Source organism: Trachurus japonicus, chromosome 10 (assembly GCF_045865225.1).
Source record: "Trachurus japonicus isolate A0001 chromosome 10, Traja_1.0".
Classification (NCBI taxonomy): Eukaryota; Metazoa; Chordata; class Actinopteri; order Carangiformes; family Carangidae; genus Trachurus; species Trachurus japonicus.
In genome coordinates, this window is record NC_140916.1 from 1,507,161 (window position 1) to 1,528,194 (window position 21,034).

The 21,034-nt window shown below is 45.2% G+C and overlaps 1 protein-coding gene across 2 annotated transcripts in view; it reads left to right on the top strand.

Annotated features, from left to right (window-relative positions):
* The window catches only part of mgat4b (alpha-1,3-mannosyl-glycoprotein 4-beta-N-acetylglucosaminyltransferase B), a 132,197-nt gene that overhangs the window by 71,768 nt on the left and 39,395 nt on the right, over positions 1–21,034 (top strand). For both annotated transcript variants that reach the window (XR_015036854.1, XM_085788961.1), the window contains exons 5-6: positions 7,679–7,725; positions 8,845–8,958. Coding sequence is in view for 1 of the 2 variants with exons in the window: in XM_085788961.1 (XP_085645087.1) it covers positions 7,679–7,725; positions 8,845–8,958 (161 nt within the window). In the remaining variant the exon portion in view is untranslated. The remainder of the gene's footprint in view (positions 1–7,678; positions 7,726–8,844; positions 8,959–21,034) is intronic.

A 21,034-nucleotide genomic window follows, 5' to 3' on the forward strand; every position in this document is an offset into this window, starting at 1 on the left:
GGATAACTGGCCGTCAGTGTGACTGTGCGTTGATGCGTGTGCTCCCTTGCATGCTATTCTAAAGGTCACTGCTTTAGCTAATGAACCCCAGCACGCACACACACACACAGACACACACAAAGACACACACAGACACACACAAAATGGTAATGTCATTGACTCTGAGTTTAGCTCGCATGCTAACGCTGCAGGGAGGTGAAACAGTGATGACGCGCGTTGAAACATTTAAGATGTGAAATTATTAAGTATAGGGTCGGTGTATGCTCGTTTACATCTCATCAGTCTGTGTGTGTGTGTGTGTGTGTGTGTGTGTGTCTGTGTGTGTGTGTGTGTGTGTGATGAAGGTCACACACTGTGTCACAGCTTCTCTCCTCTGCAGCGTCTCGTCTCGTATTCAAACTCTGAACCTTTATTTCACACCGAGGATGTAAACACAAACACTGTCAGCGTCTCAGGGTGTTATATAAATTATCTCTGTCTCTGCCCCTTTGTCTTCTCTATGTGTGTGTGTGTGTGTGTATGTGTGTGTGTGTGTGCAGTCTGTATATAAATTATCTCTGTCTCAGCTTCTTTAAATAAACACTGGAGCTAAACTTTCTTGGTGTGAGACGATTTGTTGTTTTAAAGTTTTATCTTTCTACAGTCCGGAGACATTTTTACGATATCTCAGGAAAAAGAACTTCTCCGGTCTCATCTCCAACTCTCACTCTGGACTTGAGGAAGCACAACACAAAGCTCAGACCAGATTAGACCAGGTCAGATCAGGTCGACACTGTAGATATTTGCAAAAAGGTTCAATTTAATACTTGCACTCTAAGTGTGAACTGGTGTATTTGGTTACTAAAGGTCAATGTGACCTCACAAAACTATTTTCACCCAAATTTCTACTGTTTTACAGGAACACAACATGAAACCAGTCCCTAGCAATATAAACCATGATTAAAACATAACAATAACAACTTCCAGTATAATTAAATGACAGTATAAAGGAAGTATGAAGCTTTAGACCAGTGGTTCAATCAAGATGTGCAAGCTGAGATATTTTTATATGCTGCATTTTATTTGAACTGAATTTATATTCGAGAAAGTGAAAGTGTCGAATATAGTTGTTTAAGATTCTGTGTGGTGGTTTTAATCATAATTTTAAAAAGAATAATAAATAGTTTTTAAAAAATGTAGACATTTCAGGGGACCTCATTTGAATTCCAGGCATCAACACGCGGGGTCCCGACCCAAAGGTTGAAAAACACTGCTTTGGAGGAAGCTTATTGATAAAAACCAAAAAAAAATCGGAAACAAGCATCTCATTGTTCATTTGTTTATTTGTGAGGAACTCCATTAGAGCACTTACTGGGGTCCACATTTAAAAACAGTACATTTAAAACATACATTTACAATTACGACACGAATAAGATAAGACAAGTCAACAAAAACTTACATTCAATCTTTACAATAGGAATGAATCATCATCCTAAATAAGACAATCCAATGCACGGTGGTAATAAAATAAAGAGGCAAAACACATCAAAGTGACAACAACAATTGGTTCCAACAGACGGCGTGCACCTTTAAACCTTTGTGCCTTTCGGAGTTGTTTGTTTTAAACAGACTGCTCTGGTTCCTCTGAGCTCCATTGTCGTCCACAAACACATCAATGAGTCACCGCTGCTGCTCTGGGACGAGACCTGTTCCTTCATCACAACAACACACACACACACACACTGTAGTTTATTCTAAAATAGCCTCCAACAAACGCTCTGTTTCCTCCTGTTTGTTTGACAAAGGCCCGTTTTGGGAAATGACTGAACTCTGTTGGACAAACAGAGACGTGTAGGAACTTATTAGTATTCAGGGAGAAGCTGGAGTCGGTGGTTATTATAAAGAGAGAGAAGTGGAGGTGATGTGGGCCTGAGCCGACCTCGGCTCCACTTCCTCTATTACCTACTGCGTCCCACACAATCACTTATACAATCAGTCAGCGGACACACCGAGCGTGAAATCACACGTCCGTCCCACTTTGGCCCTTTTTTTAACGACACGACCAGAAATGTCTCAGTTTGTAAAATTCAGTGTAAACAGAAGGTTCTCCACACCGACTCTCTAAACCTGTACAACGTCACTGATTTCTAAAGGTCAACACCACAGACTGTTGTTAAAGACGATCGCAGGTTTGAGTCCCAGAGTGAGGCGCTACAGTGTTGCCATGATAGCAGCGTCTGACTCCTTGACTCCTTGAGCCAAGACTTAAAGCTTCTCTTCTCTGCTGTGATTTAGATTTTAAGTCTTCAGGCCAGATTGTGAGTTTGAAAGGCTGGAGAGGAAGTTTAGACCAGATAGAAAGTCTTCAGACTAGATGGGAGGTCTTCGGTCCAGCCTGGAGACGTCCAGACAGAAAGTCTTTAGACCAGATTGGAGGTCTTCAGACCAGACAGAAAGTCTTCAGACAAGACAGAAAGTCTTTAGATCAGATTGGAGCCCCCCCCCCCCCCGTCTCTCTCCCTCTCTCCCTCTGTCTTTTAGTTTATCTGCTGCTGCTCCCTGAGTTTGTTTTCATTTGTGTCTCCATTTGTCATCCTGAAATCTCTTTTTCTTTCTCCTCCGGCCTGATATAATATTTAAAATTCCCTCAGGGTTTTTGTTTTTATCTCTCAGACACACTTTTCAATTTCCTCTGCAATTTTATGGATTCAGACCGAAGCTCAGCTCCTCCGTTAGTCAGACTGGAGACAGGTTTCAGGTCCAGGGTTGAAGTCCACAGATCAAGACTAAACTCCTCCTCAGCGGGGTTCTGAACAATGAGAAGTGAAAGCACTTAAAGCTTTTAAAGTGGGGAGACGTGTAGCATGAATATTACATGACCGAAGCGTGTCATACTGACGAACACGTGACAGAACACGGCACATGAACACGAATCCTCCGAGGCCTCGGCCCGATCCGCAGCACACATGACACAGGTCCAGTGTCGGGTCTGTTTGTTTGTCTGTTTGTTTCTCTGTTTGTCTGTGAGGAAGTACATCTGCAGCATCATGGAGAACACGACAGAAAAAGATATTTAAAAAAAACACCAGGTATAAAACAGGAGGAGTCCTGAAGAGAAGGAGCTTCTGACTCAATCTCAGATTTTTTATATCAGTCGTGTTAAAGGGGAATTTCCGTTTTTTACAATCTGGACCTTATTTCTAGCATAAAGTACGATCATTTACTCACCCAGATAACTTTGGTGTCATTTCAAGTCGTTCCGACGAAATTAGATCCAGCCGAGAGCCGCGTATCCATATAATGCGAGAACACGGGGCACGCAATGCAGCCTCTAAATGACACATTATCCACCGTGAAACTCGTTCAGTTCACCAATATTTTGTTACAGTATGCTAGTGCTATTCCCCTCTGAGTCCGGGGTTAGCTGTTATCAACATCCGGGGTCTGTAGGTTGACCTACTGACCTCTGACCTGGATGATGTCATCTCCGACCTTGTTGCTACCGCTTGTTGCTAATGCTATGGTTCGTTTCTGCATGTTTCCGACTTGTCAGAACAAAATGAGCAGCTGGATGAAGTTCAGCTTCCACAGGCTTCCTCTCCTCAACCTGGACTCACTAAAGCTCCGGCTAGTTGAGATAAAAATGGACCCGAATGCCGAAGCAGAATGATTATTATCAGAATGAGCCGGGCAGCGGTCGGAGATGACATCATCCAGATCAGAGGTCAGTAGGTCAACCTACAGACCCCGGATGTTGATAACAGCTAACCCCAGACTCGGAGGGGAATAGCACTAGCATATCGTAACAAAATATTGGTGAAATGAAGGAGTTTCGCGGCAGATAATGTGTTATTTAGAGGTTGCATTGTGCTTCCCTGTGTTCTCACATTATATGGATATACGCGGCTCTCGGCTGGATCTAATTTCGTCAGAACGACTTGTAATGACACCAAAGTTATCTGGGTGAGTAAATGATCGTATTTCAAGCTAGAAATAAGGTCCAGATTGTAAAAAACGGTAATTATCCTTTAAAGAGCAGCTGCTGAACACAGAGCTGCTGGTGGAGACCAAACATGGAGCTAAAAGAGAGACAAAACCATCAAACGGCTTCATCCTGCAACAAGACGTTTTTTCCCTTAAAGGAATAGTTCACCAAAAAATTAAATTCAGTCATTAGTGACTCACCCTCATGCTGATGAATACTCCAGAGTAGTTTTTTATTCCTCAAAGTGCATCTGGAGACCCGGGAGGCCGGTTCGTAGTCCAATGAAAACTTTATATGAGATTAATAGAGCCCAAAACAAAAACATCCATAAAACTACACAAAAACCTTGAAATATTCCTCCACACTCGTCCACTGCAATGCAATCCAAGTGTCCTGAAGGGAAATAGTCCAGAGTTTACTGGAAACAACGTCATTTAGGACATTTTTACAGCCTAAACAGTCCTGTATTGATTTTGCCTGGGGCGCGCTCTCGCATTCAGGTTCAAGTCGCTGCAAACTAAAAACAACAGAGGCTTTTATTGTGAAGGACCCACAGTGCAGGAAGTGTGGAAAGTGGAGCTTCATTAGCTGTGGTGTTAAACCTCTTTAACCTAATTTAACCTACAGTATTTTAATCACACTGCTGCTACTGTGACTCATTTAAAATGTTGTTACTGGGCTCCTAATGACCAAGGGCTGCACTTGGAATAAAAAAAAAAAAGAAAATTAATAACCAGTTCAGTAAGTGAATTAAAAATCACAAGGTTCAAATGGACCTGTTAAAAAAACACACACAGACACACACACAGTATTAAGGTGTTTTATTGTTGGAGAAGGTTTCGACTGTGTTCGAGTATAAAACAGTCAAAAACAAAAAGAGAAGAGCTTCGTGTTTGTGACAGAGAATAAACACCGAGCTGCGTCTGCTCCTCGTTAGCTCTGAGCACTAAGCTCCACCCAGCTGGCACCTCCAGGTCGCCAAAACAAACCACACACACACATAGAGACACACACACACACACACACACATACACACACATACACACGTATACACACACACTCTCCATAGAGACACGACCGAAACATGTGTGACCCCGCGGCGACCTCACGCAGCCAGATGACTGGTGGGTTCCACTGGGAAACCCTATCTGCGCTCTGATTGGCCGAGAGGGAGGCTGAACTCTGATGTCATCGCAGATTGCTCAAGTTGTTGTTGATGTTTGAGTGGGAAAAAGTATGTGTGTCTCTGTGTGTGTGTGTGTGTGTGTGTGTGTGTGTGTGTGTGTGTGTGTGTGTGTTTCCCCTTAATGTTCATGCTTTTCATTCTTGTGTGTGTTTTGTACGGTGGCCCTGAGGTGCAAATCACAACAGCAAATCAGAAAACACAACACAAAAAGAGAAAACACAACGACAAATTACTAAACATGTTTTCTCTTTTTGTGTTGTGTTTTCTCTTTTTGTGTTGTGTTTTCTCTTTTTGTGTTGTGTTTTCTCTTTTTGTGTTGTGTTTTCTCTTTTTGTGTTGTGTTTTCTCGTGTTGTGTTTTCTGTTTTTGTGTTGTGTTTTCTCTTTTTGTGTTGTGTTTTCTCTTTTTGTGTTGTGTTTTCTCTTTTTGTGTTGTGTTTTCTCTTTTTGTGTTGTGTTTTCTCTTATTGTGTTGTGTTTTCTCTTTTTGTGTTGTGTTTTCTCTTTTTGTGTTGTGTTTTCTCTTATTGTGTTGTGTTTTCTCTTTTTGTGTTGTGTTTTCTCGTGTTGTGTTTTCTGTTTTTGTGTTGTGTTTTCTCTTTTTGTGTTGTGTTTTCTCTTTTTGTGTTGTGTTTTCTCTTTTTGTGTTGTGTTTTCTCTTATTGTGTTGTGTTTTCTCGTGTTGTGTTTTCTGTTTTTGTGTTGTGTTTTCTCTTTTTGTGTTGTGTTTTCTCTTTTTGTGTTGTGTTTTCTCTTTTTGTGTTGTGTTTTCTCTTTTTGTGTTGTGTTTTCTCTTATTGTGTTGTGTTTTCTCTTTTTGTGTTGTGTTTTCTCTTTTTGTGTTGTGTTTTCTCTTTTTGTGTTGTGTTTTCTCTTTTTGTGTTGTGTTTTCTCTTTTGTGTTGTGTTTTCTGTTTTTGTGTTGTGTTTTCTCTTTTTGTGTTGTGTTTTCTCTTTTTGTGTTGTGTTTTCTCTTTTTGTGTTGTGTTTTCTCTTTTGCCGTTGTGTTTTCTCTTTTTGTGTTGTGTTTTCTCTTTTTGTGTTGTGTTTTCTCTTTTTGTGTTGTGTTTTCTCGTGTTGTGTTTTCTGTTTTTGTGTTGTGTTTTCTCTTTTTGTGTTGTGTTTTCTCTTTTTGTGTTGTGTTTTCTCTTTTTGTGTTGTGTTTTCTCTTTTTGTGTTGTGTTTTCTCTTTTTGTGTTGTGTTTTCTCTTTTTGTGTTGTGTTTTCTGTTTTTGTGTTGTGTTTTCTCTTTTTGTGTTGTGTTTTCTCTTTTTGTGTTGTGTTTTCTCTTTTTGTGTTGTGTTTTCTCTTTTGCCGTTGTGTTTTCTCTTTTTGTGTTGTGTTTTCTCTTTTTGTGTTGTGTTTTCTCTTTTTGTGTTGTGTTTTCTCTTTTTGTGTTGTGTTTTCTCTTATTGTGTTGTGTTTTCTCTTTTTGTGTTGTGTTTTCTCGTGTTGTGTTTTCTGTTTTTGTGTTGTGTTTTCTGTTTTTGTGTTGTGTTTTCTCTTTCTGTGTTGTGTTTTCTCTTTTTGTGTTGTGTTTTCTCTTTTTGTGTTGTGTTTTCTCTTTTTGTGTTGTGTTTTCTCTTTTGCCGTTGTGTTTTCTCTTTTTGTGTTGCGTTTTCTCTTTTTGTGTTTTTTTTTGCCGTTGTGTTTTCTCTTTTTGTGTTGTGTTTTCTCTTTTTGTGTTGTGTTTTCTCTTTTTGTGTTGTGTTTTCTCTTTTTGTGTTGTATTTTCTCTTTTTGTGTTGTGTTTTCTCTTTTTGTATTGTGTTTTCTCTTTTTGTGTTGTGTTTTCTGATTTGCCGTTGTGTTTTCTCTTTTTGTGTTGTGTTTTCTCTTTTTGTGTTGTGTTTTCTCTTTTTGTGTTGTGTTTTCTCTTTTTGTGTTGTGTTTTCTCTTTTTGTGTTGTGTTTTCTCTTTTTGTGTTGTGTTTTCTCTTTTGCCGTTGTGTTTTCTCTTTTTGTGTTGTGTTTTCTCTTTTTGTGTTGTGTTTTTTTTTGTGTTGTGTTTTCTCTTTTTGTGTTGTTTTTTCTCTTCTGTTGTTGTGTTTTCTCTTTTTGTGTTGTGTTTTCTCTTTTTGTGTTGTGTTTTCTCTTTTTGTGTTTTTTTTTGCCGTTGTGTTTTCTCTTTTTGTGTTGTGTTTTCTCTTTTGCCGTTGTGTTTTCTCTTTTTGTGTTGTGTTTTCTCTTTTTGTGTTGTGTTTTCTCTTTTTGTGTTGTATTTTCTCTTTTTGTGTTGTGTTTTCTCTTTTTGTATTGTGTTTTCTCTTTTTGTGTTGTGTTTTCTGATTTGCCGTTGTGTTTTCTCTTTTTGTGTTGTGTTTTCTCTTTTTGTATTGTGTTTTCTCTTTTGCCGTTGTGATTTGCACCTCAGGGCCGCCGTAGTTTTGTCCTCAGGGGGCCACCGTAGTGTGAAACCAAATATCAAATTAATAAAACAATTCTCTCTCTCTCTCTCTGTGTGTGTGTGTGTGTGTGTGTGTGTGTGTGTGTGTGTGTGTGTCTGTGTGTGTGTGTCTGTGTGTGTCCAGGCCGACCCGCAGTACGCCAGCAGTGTAGCAGACAACCTGAAGCGCCTGTAAGTCCACCTGCATGATGGGATATCGTTTCTATAGCAACAAACACAAGAGAGGGAGCTTCTTCAGCTCCCCTCCCTCTGTGTGTGTGTGTGTGTGTGTGTGTGTGTGTGTGTGTGTGTTGTCGGCCACATCGCAGCAGTGTGTGAACAGCTGTGTGTGTGTGTGTGTTTGTGTGTGTGTGTGTGTGTGTGTGTGTGTGTGTGTGTGTGTGTGTGTGTGTGTGTGTGTGTGTGTGTGTGTGTGTGTGTGTGTGTGTGTCATTGTTCATGGCGTGTAGTCAATGTGCAGCATGTTAATGCATGATTAATTAAACACACACACAGCAGTAGGAACCTTCCTCTTTACTTCCTCCTTCTTTCCTTACCTCTCCTTCTCTTCTTTCTTTCTTTCTTTCTTTCTTTCTTTCTTTCTTTCTTTCTTTCTTTCTTTCTTTCTTTCCTCTCCTATCTCTTTCTCCTCTTTCCTTCCATCCTTCCTTTCTGTCTCTTCTGTCTTCTATCCTTACCTCTCCCTCTCTACTTTCTTTCTTTCTTTCTTTCTTTCTTTCTTTCTTTCTTTCTTTCTTTCTTTCTTTCTTTCTTTCTTTCCTTTCCTTCTTTACCTGCCTTTGTTTTTCTTCCCTCCTCAACACCTCTCCTTCTCCACTTTCTGTCCTTACCTTTCTTTCTTTCTTTCTTTCTTTCTTTCTTTCTTTCTTTCTTTCTTTCTTTCTTTCTTTCTTTCTTCCTTTGTTTTTCTTCCCTCCTCAACACCACTCCTTCTTTCCTTACCTTGCCCTTCTTTCTTTCTTTCTTTCTTTCTTTCTTTCTTTCTTTCTTTCTTTCTTTCTTTCTTTCTTTCTTTCCTCTCCTATCTCTTTCTCCTCTTTCCTTCCATCCTTCCTTTCTTTCTTTACCTGCCTTTGTTTTTCTTCCCTCCTCTACTTCCTCTACCTCCTCTTCCTCGTCTTTCTTCCTCATTCTTTTTTCTGTTGTTTGAGAGTCACTTTGTTTCAACAGCTGTTTGTTTTCCTTTAGTTTTAAAAGACATTGTGTCACATAATTGAAACAATAAAAACCAATAAATAAACAACAAACAAACAAATAAACTGAACTCTCTTTCGTCTTGTTTTCCTCCAGTTTTCCAGCTGAGATCCAGTCTGGTCTGTTGGAGGTCGTCTCTCCGTCCGTCCACTTCTACCCCGACTTCTCCCGACTCCGAGAGTCCTTCGGAGACCCAAAGGAGAGAGTCAGGTCTGTGTGTGTCTGTGTGTGTGTGTCTGTTTGTGTGTTAGTGTGTCTTTGGGTCTGAGCAGAAACCAGCCTCTTGGATTATTTAACACCTCGCCAACTGCATGAGTCAGTTTCTCTGGAACAAGTGTGTGTCTGTCTGTGTGTGTGTGTGTGTGTGTGTGTGTGTGTGTGTGTCTGTGTGTGTGTGGTTTCAGGACAGGAAACTCCTCTTACTCTATAAAAGTCTTGTTTAATAACAGTATGAAGTGAATCATCGGTTTCATTTTTCTCTTTCTGAGGAAACGAACATGAACTTTTGTCACAGATGAAATAATTTAACCTCTTCAACACACACAAACACACACAAATTCACACACACACACACACACACACACACCACCTGTTTAGTCTCTTATATCGCACACAAACTTATTGCGAAAGAAGAAAAAGAAACAAACTTCAATAAAACCCACAGATAAACCAGGATAATGAGCCGGTTTGTGGTTTTTTACAGATGTTCCAGATGTTTGGCTGCAGGTGATGTTTTTCATAGTACAGTCAGGTCCTGTTCACACCTGTTCACACCTGCAGTAACATTTGTTTGGCTTGTTGTTGTTGGCCAATCGTGTGTGTTTGTGTGTTTAATGGACTTAGAGCCTGTCCACACAGATACGGGTTTCAGTGAATCTGTAATTAGCCTAAGTATTTTATCGTTTCGGTGTCCCGTCCAGACAGAAACTGCGTTTTGGCGGCGTGAAAACTGTATTGTTTGGTTTTTTTTGGAAACGGTGATGTTGATGATGTCATACCCCCCACCGCTCTAACCTGTAACCTGAGCCACTCCGCGACACGTTACAGTCTATGGACGTAACGTAATAACAACAACGGCCGACTAACTGTCTGCGGCTGAATCTCGTTCCCGTTAAATCATCATCATCGTATTAGCTCTGACACAGCGCCACACACAGGCCTGGAGTATGTACTACAGTACTACAGCATTTAGAGTCGTTTTCATGAGTTAGGCTAGTTGGTTAGTTTATTTGTCATATAGGACGAATCGCCTTGTTGTTTACAACTACTTCCGGGTAGAAAACCAGCATTCGAACAATAGTGACGGACGAGAGTTTCGCTATATATATCTAATTTTTCATGTTACTATATCGCCGTTTAGACTAATCTGATGTTTGTAAAGTTTATAAAACCAATGATTGGACAAACATTACTATTTATGTGTGCACATATTTGTAATTAGTCATGGTTATCATAGATTAGCCGGGCTAACGGTTAGCTACCTGTTTAACTTTAATAACTGCAGTGACTCAAACGGTCCATGAAAAAATATTTTCTCCAGCGGATATCTTAGTTACAACATGACTGAGCTAACCGGAGTAGTTTCATGTCGTGTCCGACAACGGGAGGGTTTTAACAGCTGACGTCCTGGTGTTAGCTTAGCTACCGCCGTTAGCTTAGCTACCGCCGTCAGCTGTCCCTGTCAGCTGCAGCCACTGATGCTTTCTAGACACTGTGATTCCCCCAAACTGAATAAATACAACACATAGCAACACAAAACACACGCACAGAAATAGTAATGTTTCTTCAATCATTTCAGATTTGTCTAAACAGTGATTGGGCGTGAAAAATATGATAGCCTATATCTAGCTAAACTCTCGTTCGTTACTATTGATCTCATTCAAATTACATGCTGGTTTTCTACCCGGAAGTAGAATGTAAACAACAAGGAGATTCGGTCTATACATTAAAAGGTACAGTGTACAGCCAATGCATTGAAATGTAGTCTGCCCCGGCTCACTCTCAACCCTTAAAGGGATAGTTCACCCTAGAATGATATTTCGCTCATTATCTACTCACCCTCATGTTGACTAAGGGCTGGAAGAAGTTTCAGAGTCCACCGTCCCTTCTCTGAGTTACAGGGGGTCTTGGTGTAGCAGTGCATGTCCATATAACGGTTGTAAAGGGACACCGGAGCTCTTCGTAAAAAAACACACACAAAAAACATCCAAATACCTCCATGATGCTCGTATGTAATGTCCGTCTTGTGCTGAAGCCCCAAATTGCGTAATTGTCCCGAAAAAAATTAAATAAGTCTATATTTTAAGCTTGTTTGTAGCGGAAGCTTCTCGAAGCTCCTCTTCCTGGTCCGTCCAAATCTCGCGTGATTTGCGCCGGCGTCAGTGCGGTTACTGCGAATCACGCGAGATTTGGACGGACCAGGAAGAGGAGCTTCGAGAAGCTTCCGCTACAAACAAGCTTAAAATATAGACTTATTTAATTTTTTTCGGGACAATTACGCAATTTGGGGCTTCAGCACAAGACGGACATTACATACGAGCATCATGGAGGTATTTGGATGTTTTTTTTTGTGTGTTTTTTTACGAAGAGCTCCGGTGTCCCTTTGCAACCGTTATATGGACATGCACTGCTATGCCGAGACCCCCTGTAACTCAGAGAAGCCACGGAGGAATCTGAAACTTCTTCCAGCCCTTAGTCAACATGAGGGTGAGTAGATAATGAGCGAAATATCATTCTAGGGTGAACTATCCCTTTAAAAAATAGAAACCAATAACGACAATACAGCATATAAAAAACAATGACAAGTAAAACAAGCAATATACCATAAGAAGCATCAAATAAATAGATCAATCAATCAATCAATCAATCAATCCTACACAATCATTCATTCATTCCTTCATTCACAATCATTTAAAGCAGGCAGTGTACAATAACAAGCCCCAATAAATACATCTTCTTGAGTATTCAAAGCTTCGTAACCGTTGGCAACCTGCTGCGATGTAACAGTCACGACGAAGACGAACCAATCAGATTAAAGTAAACAACTTAATAAACCAGGTTGTTGTTTTAGTTGTTGTTGTTGTTTCAAAGTTTCTCTTCAGAGAGTCTGTGATTTAAAGCGACGGCTCCTCCTCCGTCTACCTGAGAAACAGTAGTTTATCATAATTACACCTCACACACACACACACACACACACACACACATGCACACACACACACACACACACACACACACACACATGCACCCACTCCTATATGTATGCACACAGTGTCTTAATGTTTTACCTGGTGTGTGTGTGTGTGTATGTGTGTGTCATTTATCAACTCCTGCAATCAGGGAAAGTGTGTGTCCATGTGTGTGTGTGTGTGTGTGTGTGTGTGTGTGTGTGTGTGTGTGTTAAACAGCTCCCCGGGCATCTGTCAGCCAGTCATGGCTAATTCATGAGGCTCTGAACCACGCTGAGTGAGCTAAGTAGGCACACACACACACACACACACACACACACACACACACACACACACACACACACACACACACACAAACACACACACACACACACACACGCACACACACACGCTCTCGTCTCCTTGACGTGACGGCGAGAGCCAGTTCACACACTCACGCGCTCCTGGAGGGTCAGTACGCAGATCGAGGCGACATCATGTTCGTTAATAAAAGGCCGCCCCACCTCTTTGGCCCTGTTCCCATGGCAACGGACGAGGAGGGGGGAGAGGGAGGGGAGAGGGGGGGGGCACGTGACCAGCAGGTCCACACACACACCTGAGTGTGTAAGCAGGAAGTGACATCATCAGTAGAGGAAGCTGCAAAAGCACGAGGAGGAGGAGTGATGGAGGAGTGATGGAGGAGTAAAGGAGGAGTGATGGAGGAGTGATGGAGGAGGAGTGATGGAGGAGGAGGGATGGAGGAGTAAAGGAGGAGTGATTGAGGAGAGATGGAGGAGGAATGGAGGAGGAGTGATGGAGGAGGAGTGATGGAGGAGTAATAGAGGAGGAGTGATGGAGGAGGAGTGATGGAGGAGGAGTGATGGAGGAGGAGAGATGGAGGAGGAGTGATGGAGGAGTGATGGAGGAGTGATGGAGGAGGAATGGAGGAGGAGTGATGGAGGAGTGATGGAGGAGTGATGGAGGAGGAGTGATGGAGGAGGAGTGATAGAGGAGGAGTGATGGAGGAGGAGTGATGGAGGAGGAGTAATAGAGGAGGAGTGATGGAGGAGGAGTGATGGAGGAGGAGAGATGGAGGAGTGATGGAGGAGTGATGGAGGAGGAGTGATGGAGGAGTGATGGAGGAGTGATGGAGGAGTGATGGAGGAGGAGTGATGGAGGAGTGATGGAGGAGGAGTGATGGAGGAGGAGTGATGGAGGAGGAGTGATGGAGGAGTGATGGAGGAGTGATGGAGGAGTGATGGAGGAGTAATAGAGGAGGAGTGATGGAGATGGAGGAGGAGTGATGGAGGAGTGATGGAGGAGGAGTGATGGAGGAGTAATAGAGGAGGAGTGATGGAAGAGGAATGGGGGAGGAGTGATGGAGGAGTGATGGAGGAGTGATGGAGGAGTGGTGGAGGAGTGGTGGAGGAATGATGGAGGAGTGATGGAGGAGGAGTGATGGAGGAGGAGTAATGGAGGAGGAGTGATGGAGGAGTGATGGAGGAGTGGTGGAGGAGTGGTGGAGGAGTGGTGGAGGAATGATGGAGGAGTGATGGAGGAGGAGTGATGGAGGAGTGATGGAGGAGTGGTGGAGGAATGATGGAGGAGTGATGGAGGAGGAGTGATGGAGGAGGAGTAATGGAGGAGGAGTGATGGAGGAGTGATGGAGGAGTGGTGGAGGAGGAGTGGAGGAATGATGGAGGAGTGATGGAGGAGGAATGGAGGAGTGATGGAGGAGGAGTGATGGAGGAGGAGTAATGGAGGAGGAGTGATGGAGGAGTGATGGAGGAGTGGTGGAGGAGGAGTGGAGGAATGATGGAGGAGTGATGGAGGAGGAATGGAGGAGGAGGGGAGGAGTGATGGAGGAGTGATGGAGGAGGAGTGATGGAGGAGGAATGGAGGAGTGATGGAGGAGTGATGGAGGAGGAGTGGAGGAATGATGGAGGAGGAGTGATGGAGGAGTGGTGGAGGAGGAGTGGAGGAATGATGGAGGAGTGATGGAGGAGTGATGGAGGAGGAGTGATGGAGGAGGAGTGATGGAGGAGTGATGGAGGAGGAGTGATGGAGGAGTGATGGAGGAGGAGTGATGGAGGAGTGATGGAGGAGGAGTAATAGAGGAGGAGTGATGGAGGAGTGATGGAGGAGTGATGGAGGAGTGATAGAGGAGGAGTGATGGAGGAGGAGTGATGGAGGAGTGATGGAGGAGTGATGGAGGAGTGATGGAGGAGGAGTGATGGAGGAGTGATGGAGGAGGAGTGATGGAGGAGTGATGGAGGAGGAGTAATAGAGGAGGAGTGATGGAGGAGGAGTGATGGAGGAGGAGAGATGGAGGAGTGATGGAGGAGGAGAGATGGAGGAGGAGTGATGGAGGAGTGATGGAGGAGTAATAGAGGAGGAGTGATGGAGGAGGAATGATGGAGGAGGAGTGGTGGAGGAGTGATAGAGGAGGAATGATGGAGGAGGAGTAATGGAGGAGTGATGGAGGAGTGATGGAGGAGTGATGGAGGTGAGATGGAGGAATGATGGAGGAGTGATGGAGGAGTGATAGAGGAGGAGTGATGGAGGAGTGATGGAGGAGTGATGGAGGAGTGATGGAGGTGAGATGGAGGAGTGATGGAGGAGTGATGGAGGAGTGATGGAGGAGGAGTGATGGAGGAGGAGTAATAGAGGAGTGATGGAGGAGTGATGGAGGAGTGATGGAGGTGAGATGGAGGAATGATGGAGGAGTGATGGAGGAGTGATAGAGGAGGAGTGATGGAGGAGTGATGGAGGAGTGATGGAGGAGTGATGGAGGTGAGATGGAGGAATGATGGAGGAGTGATGGAGGAGTGATGGAGGAATGATGGAGGAGTGTTGGAGGAGTGATAGAGGAGTGATAGAGGAGGAGTGATGGAGGAGTGATGGAGGAGGAGTGATGGGAGAGGAGTGATGGAGGAGTAATGGAGGAATGATGGAGGAGGAGTGATGGAGGAGTGATGGAGGAGGAGTGATGGAGGAGTGATGGAGGAGTGATGGAGGAGGAGTGATGATAGAGTGATGGAGGAGGAATGGAGGAGGAGTAATAGAGGAATGATGGAGGAGGAGTGATGGAGGAGGAGTGATGGAGGAGTGATGGAGGAGGAGTAATAGAGGAGGAGTGATGGAGGAGGAGTGATGGAGGAGTGATGGAGGAGGAGTAATAGAGGAATGATGGAGGAGGAGTGATGGAGGAGGAGTGATGGAGGAGTGATGGAGGAGGAGTAATAGAGGAGGAGTGGTGGAGGAGTAATGGAGGAATGATGGAGGAGTGATGGAGGAGGAGTGATGGAGGAGTGATGGAGGAGGAGTAATAGAGGAGGAGTGATGGAGGAATGATTGAGGAGTGATGGAGGAGAGATTGAGGAGTGATGGAGGAGAGATTGAGGAGTGATGGAGGAATGGAGGAGTGATGGAGGAGTGATAGAGGAGGAGTGATGGAGGAGGAGTGATGGAGGAGTGATGGAGGAGGAGTAATAGAGGAGGAGTGATGGAGGAGTGATGGAGGAGTGTTAGAGGAGGAGTGATGGAGGAGTGATGGAGGAGGAGTAATAGAGGAGGAGTGATGGAGGAGAGATTGAGGAGTGATGGAGGAGGAATGGAGGAGTGATGGAGGAGTGATAGAGGAGGAGTGATGGAGGAAGAGTGATGGAGGAGTGATGGAGGAGGAGTAATAGAGGAGGAGTGATGGAGGAGTGATGGAGGAGAGATTGATGAGTGATGGAGGAGGAATGGAGGAGTGATGGAGGAGTGATAGAGGAGGAGTGATGGAGGAGGAGTAATAGAGGAGGATGATGAGGAGTGATGGAGGAGAGATTGAGAAGTGATGGAGGAGTGATGGAGGAGGAGTGATGGAGGAGTGATGGAGGAGTGATGGAGGAGGAGTGATGGAGGAGTGATGGAGGAGGAGTGATGGAGGAGGAGAGATGGAGGAGTGATGGAGGAGGAGTGATGGAGGAGTAAAAGAGGAATGATGGAGGAGGAGTGGAGGAGGAGTAATGGAGGAGGAGTGATGGAGGAGGAGTGATGGAGGAGTGGTGGAGGAGGAGTGATGGAGGAGTGATGGAGGAGGAATGATGGAGGAGTGATGGAGGAGGAGTGATGGAGGAGTGATGGAGGAGTGGAAGAGGAGTGATGGAGGAGTAAAGGAGGAGTGATGGAGGAGGAGTGATGGAGGAGGAGTGATGGAGGAGGAGTGATGGAAGAGGAGTGATGGAGGAGTGATGGAGGAGGAGTAAAAGAGGAATGATGAAGGAGTAAAGGAGGAGTGATGGAGGAGGAGTGATGGAGGAGTGATGATGGAGTGATGGAGGAGTGATGGAGGAGGAGTGATGGAGGAGTGATGGAGGAGTGGAGGAGGAGTGATGGAGGAGGAGTGATGGAGGAGGAGTAAAAGAGGAATGATGAAGGAGTAAAGGAGGAGTGATGGAGGAGGAGTGATGGAGGAGGAGTGATGGAGGAGGAGTGATGGAGGAGGAGTGATGGAGGAGGAGTAATAGAGGAGGAGTGATGGAGGAGTAGTGATGGAGGAGGAGTGATGGAGGAGTGGTGGAGGAGTAATGGAGGAGGAGTGATGGAGGAGGAGTGATGGAGGAGTAAAAGAGGAATGATGGAGGAGGAGTGGAGGAGGAGTAATGGAGGAGGAGTGATGGAGGAGGAGTGATGGAGGAGTAAAAGAGGAATGATGGAGGAGGAGTGGAGGAGGAGTAATGGAGGAGGAGTGATGGAGGAGTGGTGGAGGAGGAGTGATGGAGGAGTGATGGAGGAGGAATGATGGAGGAGTGATGGAGGAGTGATGGAGGAGTGGAGGAGGAGTGATGGAGGAGGAGTGATAGAGGAGGAGTGATGGAGGAGGAGTGATGGAGGAGGAGTAATAGAGGAGGAGTGATGGAGGAGGAGTGATGGAAGAGGAGTGATGGAGGAGTGATGGAGGAGGAGTAAAAGAGGAATGATGAAGGAGTAAAAGAGGAGTGATGGAGGAGGAGTGATGGAGGAGGAGTAATAGAGGAGGAGTGATGGAGGAGGAGTGATGGAAGAGGAGTGATGGAGGAGTGATGGAGGAGGAGTAAAAGAGGAATGATGAAGGAGTAAAGGAGGAGTGATGGAGGAGTGATGATGGAGTGATGGAGGAGTGATGGAGGAGGAGTGATGGAGGAGTGATGGAGGAGTGGAGGAGGAGTGATGGAGGAGTAAAGGAGGAGTGATGGAGGAGGAGTGATGGAGGAGGAGTGATAGAGGAGGAGTGATGGAGGAGGAGTGATGGAGGAGTGATGGAGGAGGAGTAATAGAGGAGGAGTGATGGAGGAGGAGTGATGGAGGAGGAGTGATGGAGGAGTGATGGAGGAGGAGTAAAAGAGGAATGATGAAGGAGTAAAGGAGGAGTGATGGAGGAGTGATGGAGGAGGAGTAAAAGAGGAATGATGAAGGAGTAAAGGAGGAGTGATGGAGGAGGAGTGATGGAGGAGTGATGATGGAGTGATGGAGGAGTGATGGAGGAGGAGTGATGGAGGAGTGATGGAGGAGTGGAGGAGGAGTGATGGAGGAGTAAAGGAGGAGTGATGGAGGAGGAGTGATGGAGGAGGAGTGATAGAGGAGGAGTGATGGAGGAGGAGTGATGGAGGAGGAGTGATGAAGGAGTGATGGAGGAGGAGTAAAAGAGGAATGATGAAGGAGTAAAGGAGGAGTGATGGAGGAGGAGTGATGGAGGAGTGATGGAGGAGGAGTAAAAGAGGAATGATGAAGGAGTAAAGGAGGAGTGATGGAGGAGGAGTGATGGAGGAGTGATGGAGGAGGAGTAAAAGAGGAATGATGAAGGAGTAAAGGAGGAGTGATGGAGGAGGAGTGATGGAGGAGGAGTGATGGAGGAGTGATGGAGGAGTGATGGAGGAGTGATGGAGGAGGAGTGATGGAGGAGGAGTGATGGAGGAGGAGTAATAGAGGAGGAGTGATGGAGGAGGAGTGATGGAGGAGGAGTGATGGAGGAGTGGTGGAGGAGGAGTGGAGGAGGGGTAATGGAGGAGGAGTGATGGAGGAGGAGTGATGGAGGAGTAAAAGAGGAATGATGGAGGAGGAGTGGAGGAGGAGTGATGGAGGAGGAGTGATGGAGGAGTAAAAGAGGAATGATGGAGGAGGAGTGGAGGAGGAGTAATGGAGGAGGAGTGATGGAGGAGTGGTGGAGGAGGAGTGATGGAGGATGAGTGGAGGAGGAGTGATGGAGGAGTGATGGAGAAGGAATGATGGAGGAGTGATGGAGTAGTGATGGAGGAGGAGTGATAGAGGAGGAGTGATGGAGGAGGAGTGATGGAGGAGGAGTGATGGAGGAATGATGGAGGAGGAGTGATGGAGGAGTGATGGAGGAGGAGTGATGGAGGAGTGATGGAGGAGTGATGGAGGAGGAGTGATGGAGGAGTGATGGAGGAGTAATGGAGGAATGATGGAGGAGTAAAGGAGGAGTGATGGAGGAGAGATGGAGGAGGAGTGATGGAGGAATGATGGAGGAGGAGTGATGGAGGAGTGGTGGAGGAGGAGTGATGGAGGAGTGATGGAGGAGGAATGATGGAGGAGTGATGGAGGAGGAGTGATGGAGGAATGATGGAGGAGGAGTGATGGAGGAGGAGTAAAGGAGGAGTGATGGAGGAGGAGTGATGGAAGAGTGATGGAGTAGTGATGGAGGAGTGATGATGGAGGAGGAGTGATGGAGGAGGAGTGATGGAGGAGTGATGGAGGAGTAATGGAGGAATGATGGAGGAGTAAAGGAGGAGTGATGGAGAAGAGATGGAGGAGGAGTGATGGAGGAATGATGGAGGAGGAGTGATGGAGGAGTGGTGGAGGAGGAGTGATGGAGGAGTGATGGAGGAGGAATGATGGAGGAGTGATGGAGGAGTGATGGAGGAGGAGTGATAGAGGAGGAGTGATGGAGGAGGAGTGATGGAGGAGTGATGGAGGAGTGATGGAGGAGTGATGGAGGAGGAGTGATGGAGGAGTGATGGAGGAGGAGTGATGGAGGAGTGATGGAGGAGTGATGGAGGAGGAGTGATGGAGGAGTGATGATGGAGGAGGATTAAAGGAGGAGTGATGGAGGAGGAGTGATGGAGGAATGATGGAGGAGGAGTAAAGGAGGAGTGATGGAGGAGGAGTGATGGAAGAGTGATGGAGTAGTGATGGAGTAGTGATGGAGGAGTGATGATGGAGGAGGAGTGATGGAGGAGGAGTGATGGAGGAGGAGTGATGGAGGAGTGATGGAGGAGTAATGGAGGAATGATGGAGGAGTAAAGGAGGAGTGATGGAGGAGAGATGGAGGAGGAGTGATGGAGGAGGAGTGATGGAGGAGGAGTGATGGAGGAGGAGTGACGGAGGAGTGATGGAGGAGTGATGAAGGAGGAGTGGAGGAAGAGTGATGGAGGAGTGATGGAGGAGTAATGGAGGAATGATGGAGGGGGAGTGATGGAGGAGTGATGGAGAAGGAGTGATGGACGAGTGATGGAGGAGGAGTGCTGGAGGAGTGATGGAGGATTGATGGAGGAGTAATGGAGGAGGAGTGATGGAGGAGGAGTGATGGAGGAGTGATGATGGGGGAGTGATGGAGGAGTGATGGAGGAGGAGTGATGGAGGAGAGATTGAGGAGGAGTGCTGGAGGAGTGATGGAGGAGTAATGGAGGAGTGATGGAGGAGGAGTGATGGAGGAATAATGGAGGAGGAGTGATGGAGGAGGAGTGATAGAGGAGTGATAGAGAAGTGATGATGGAGTGATGGAGGAGTGATGAAGGAGTGATAGAGAAGTGATGAAGGAGTGATAGAGGAGTGATGAAGGAGTGATAGAGGAGTGATGGAGGAGTGATGATGGAGTGATGGAGGAGTGATGGAGGAGTGATAGAGGAGTGATGAAGGAGTGATAGAGGAGTGATAGAGAAGTGATGGAGGAGTGATGGAGGAGGAGTGCTGGAGGAGTGATGGAGGAGTAATGGAGGAGTGATGGAGGAGGAGTGATGGAGGAATAATGGAGGAGGAGTGATGGAGGAGGAGTGATAGAGGAGTGATAGAGAAGTGATGATGGAGTGATGGAGGAGTGATGAAGGAGTGATAGAGAAGTGATGAAGGAGTGATAGAGGAGTGATGAAGGAGTGATAGAGGAGTGATGGAGGAGTGATGATGGAGTGATGGAGGAGTGATGGAGGAGTGATAGAGGAGTGATGAAGGAGTGATAGAGGAGTGATAGAGAAGTGATGGAGGAGTGATGGAGGAGTGATAGAGAAGTGATGGAGGAGTGATGAAGAAGTGATGAAGGAGTGATAGAGGAGTGATAGAGAAGTGATGATGGAGTGATGGAGGAAGAGTGATGTCTTGGTCTCTGATCTTGATATTTATTTCTTATTCATAAAAACGGAAAGGTGAAATCCGGCGATCTGATTGGTTGTTAACCGCTACTATTCTAAAGCCTCATCACAGCGTAGGCTATCACTCCGCCTCAGGCATGTATGACTGGTATGAATGGAAGTTGTTGTCATGTATCCATGACAACGGACTGTTGCAGTCGGTAGCCAAAGACAGACAGTAGTGTTTTTACAATGTTAAAAAATGGACTAAAGTAGTTGAATTCACATGTTTGAGGTGAACTTTCACCTCCGGGGAGGGTTAACAACGGTAGAGGGGACTGAGCAGTGACTTTCACCTGAAAAAAAGCGGAGGAAAAGACGAGATGCAGAGCTAACTTGGCGCTAACGTCCGGAGAGGTGGGACTATTTTTTTCACAGTGGGGCAATTTTATTGGATAATTTGTATTTCTGGTTGAATAAAACCATAGATATATATACTGACTAGATGCCGCGTTCCCAGGCAACTCTATTGAGTGGAATATGTCGACGCGGCCGCCATCTTGGTCCGGGGGAAGCCGTGTCTACTCACTGCACTAGTCAACAGAGGCAGACGTCTATCAACCATTAAAATCGCCATAACTCACCGAATATTCAACCGATTTTCAAGCCGTTTGGTTTATTATAAATGTCAGACATATATTTATGATACAACAACAACAAAAACATTTTTTATAATTTTTGTTTTCATGTATTAAAGGGACAACGAGGAGTTTCTATTCGGTTATAAAAAAGTCT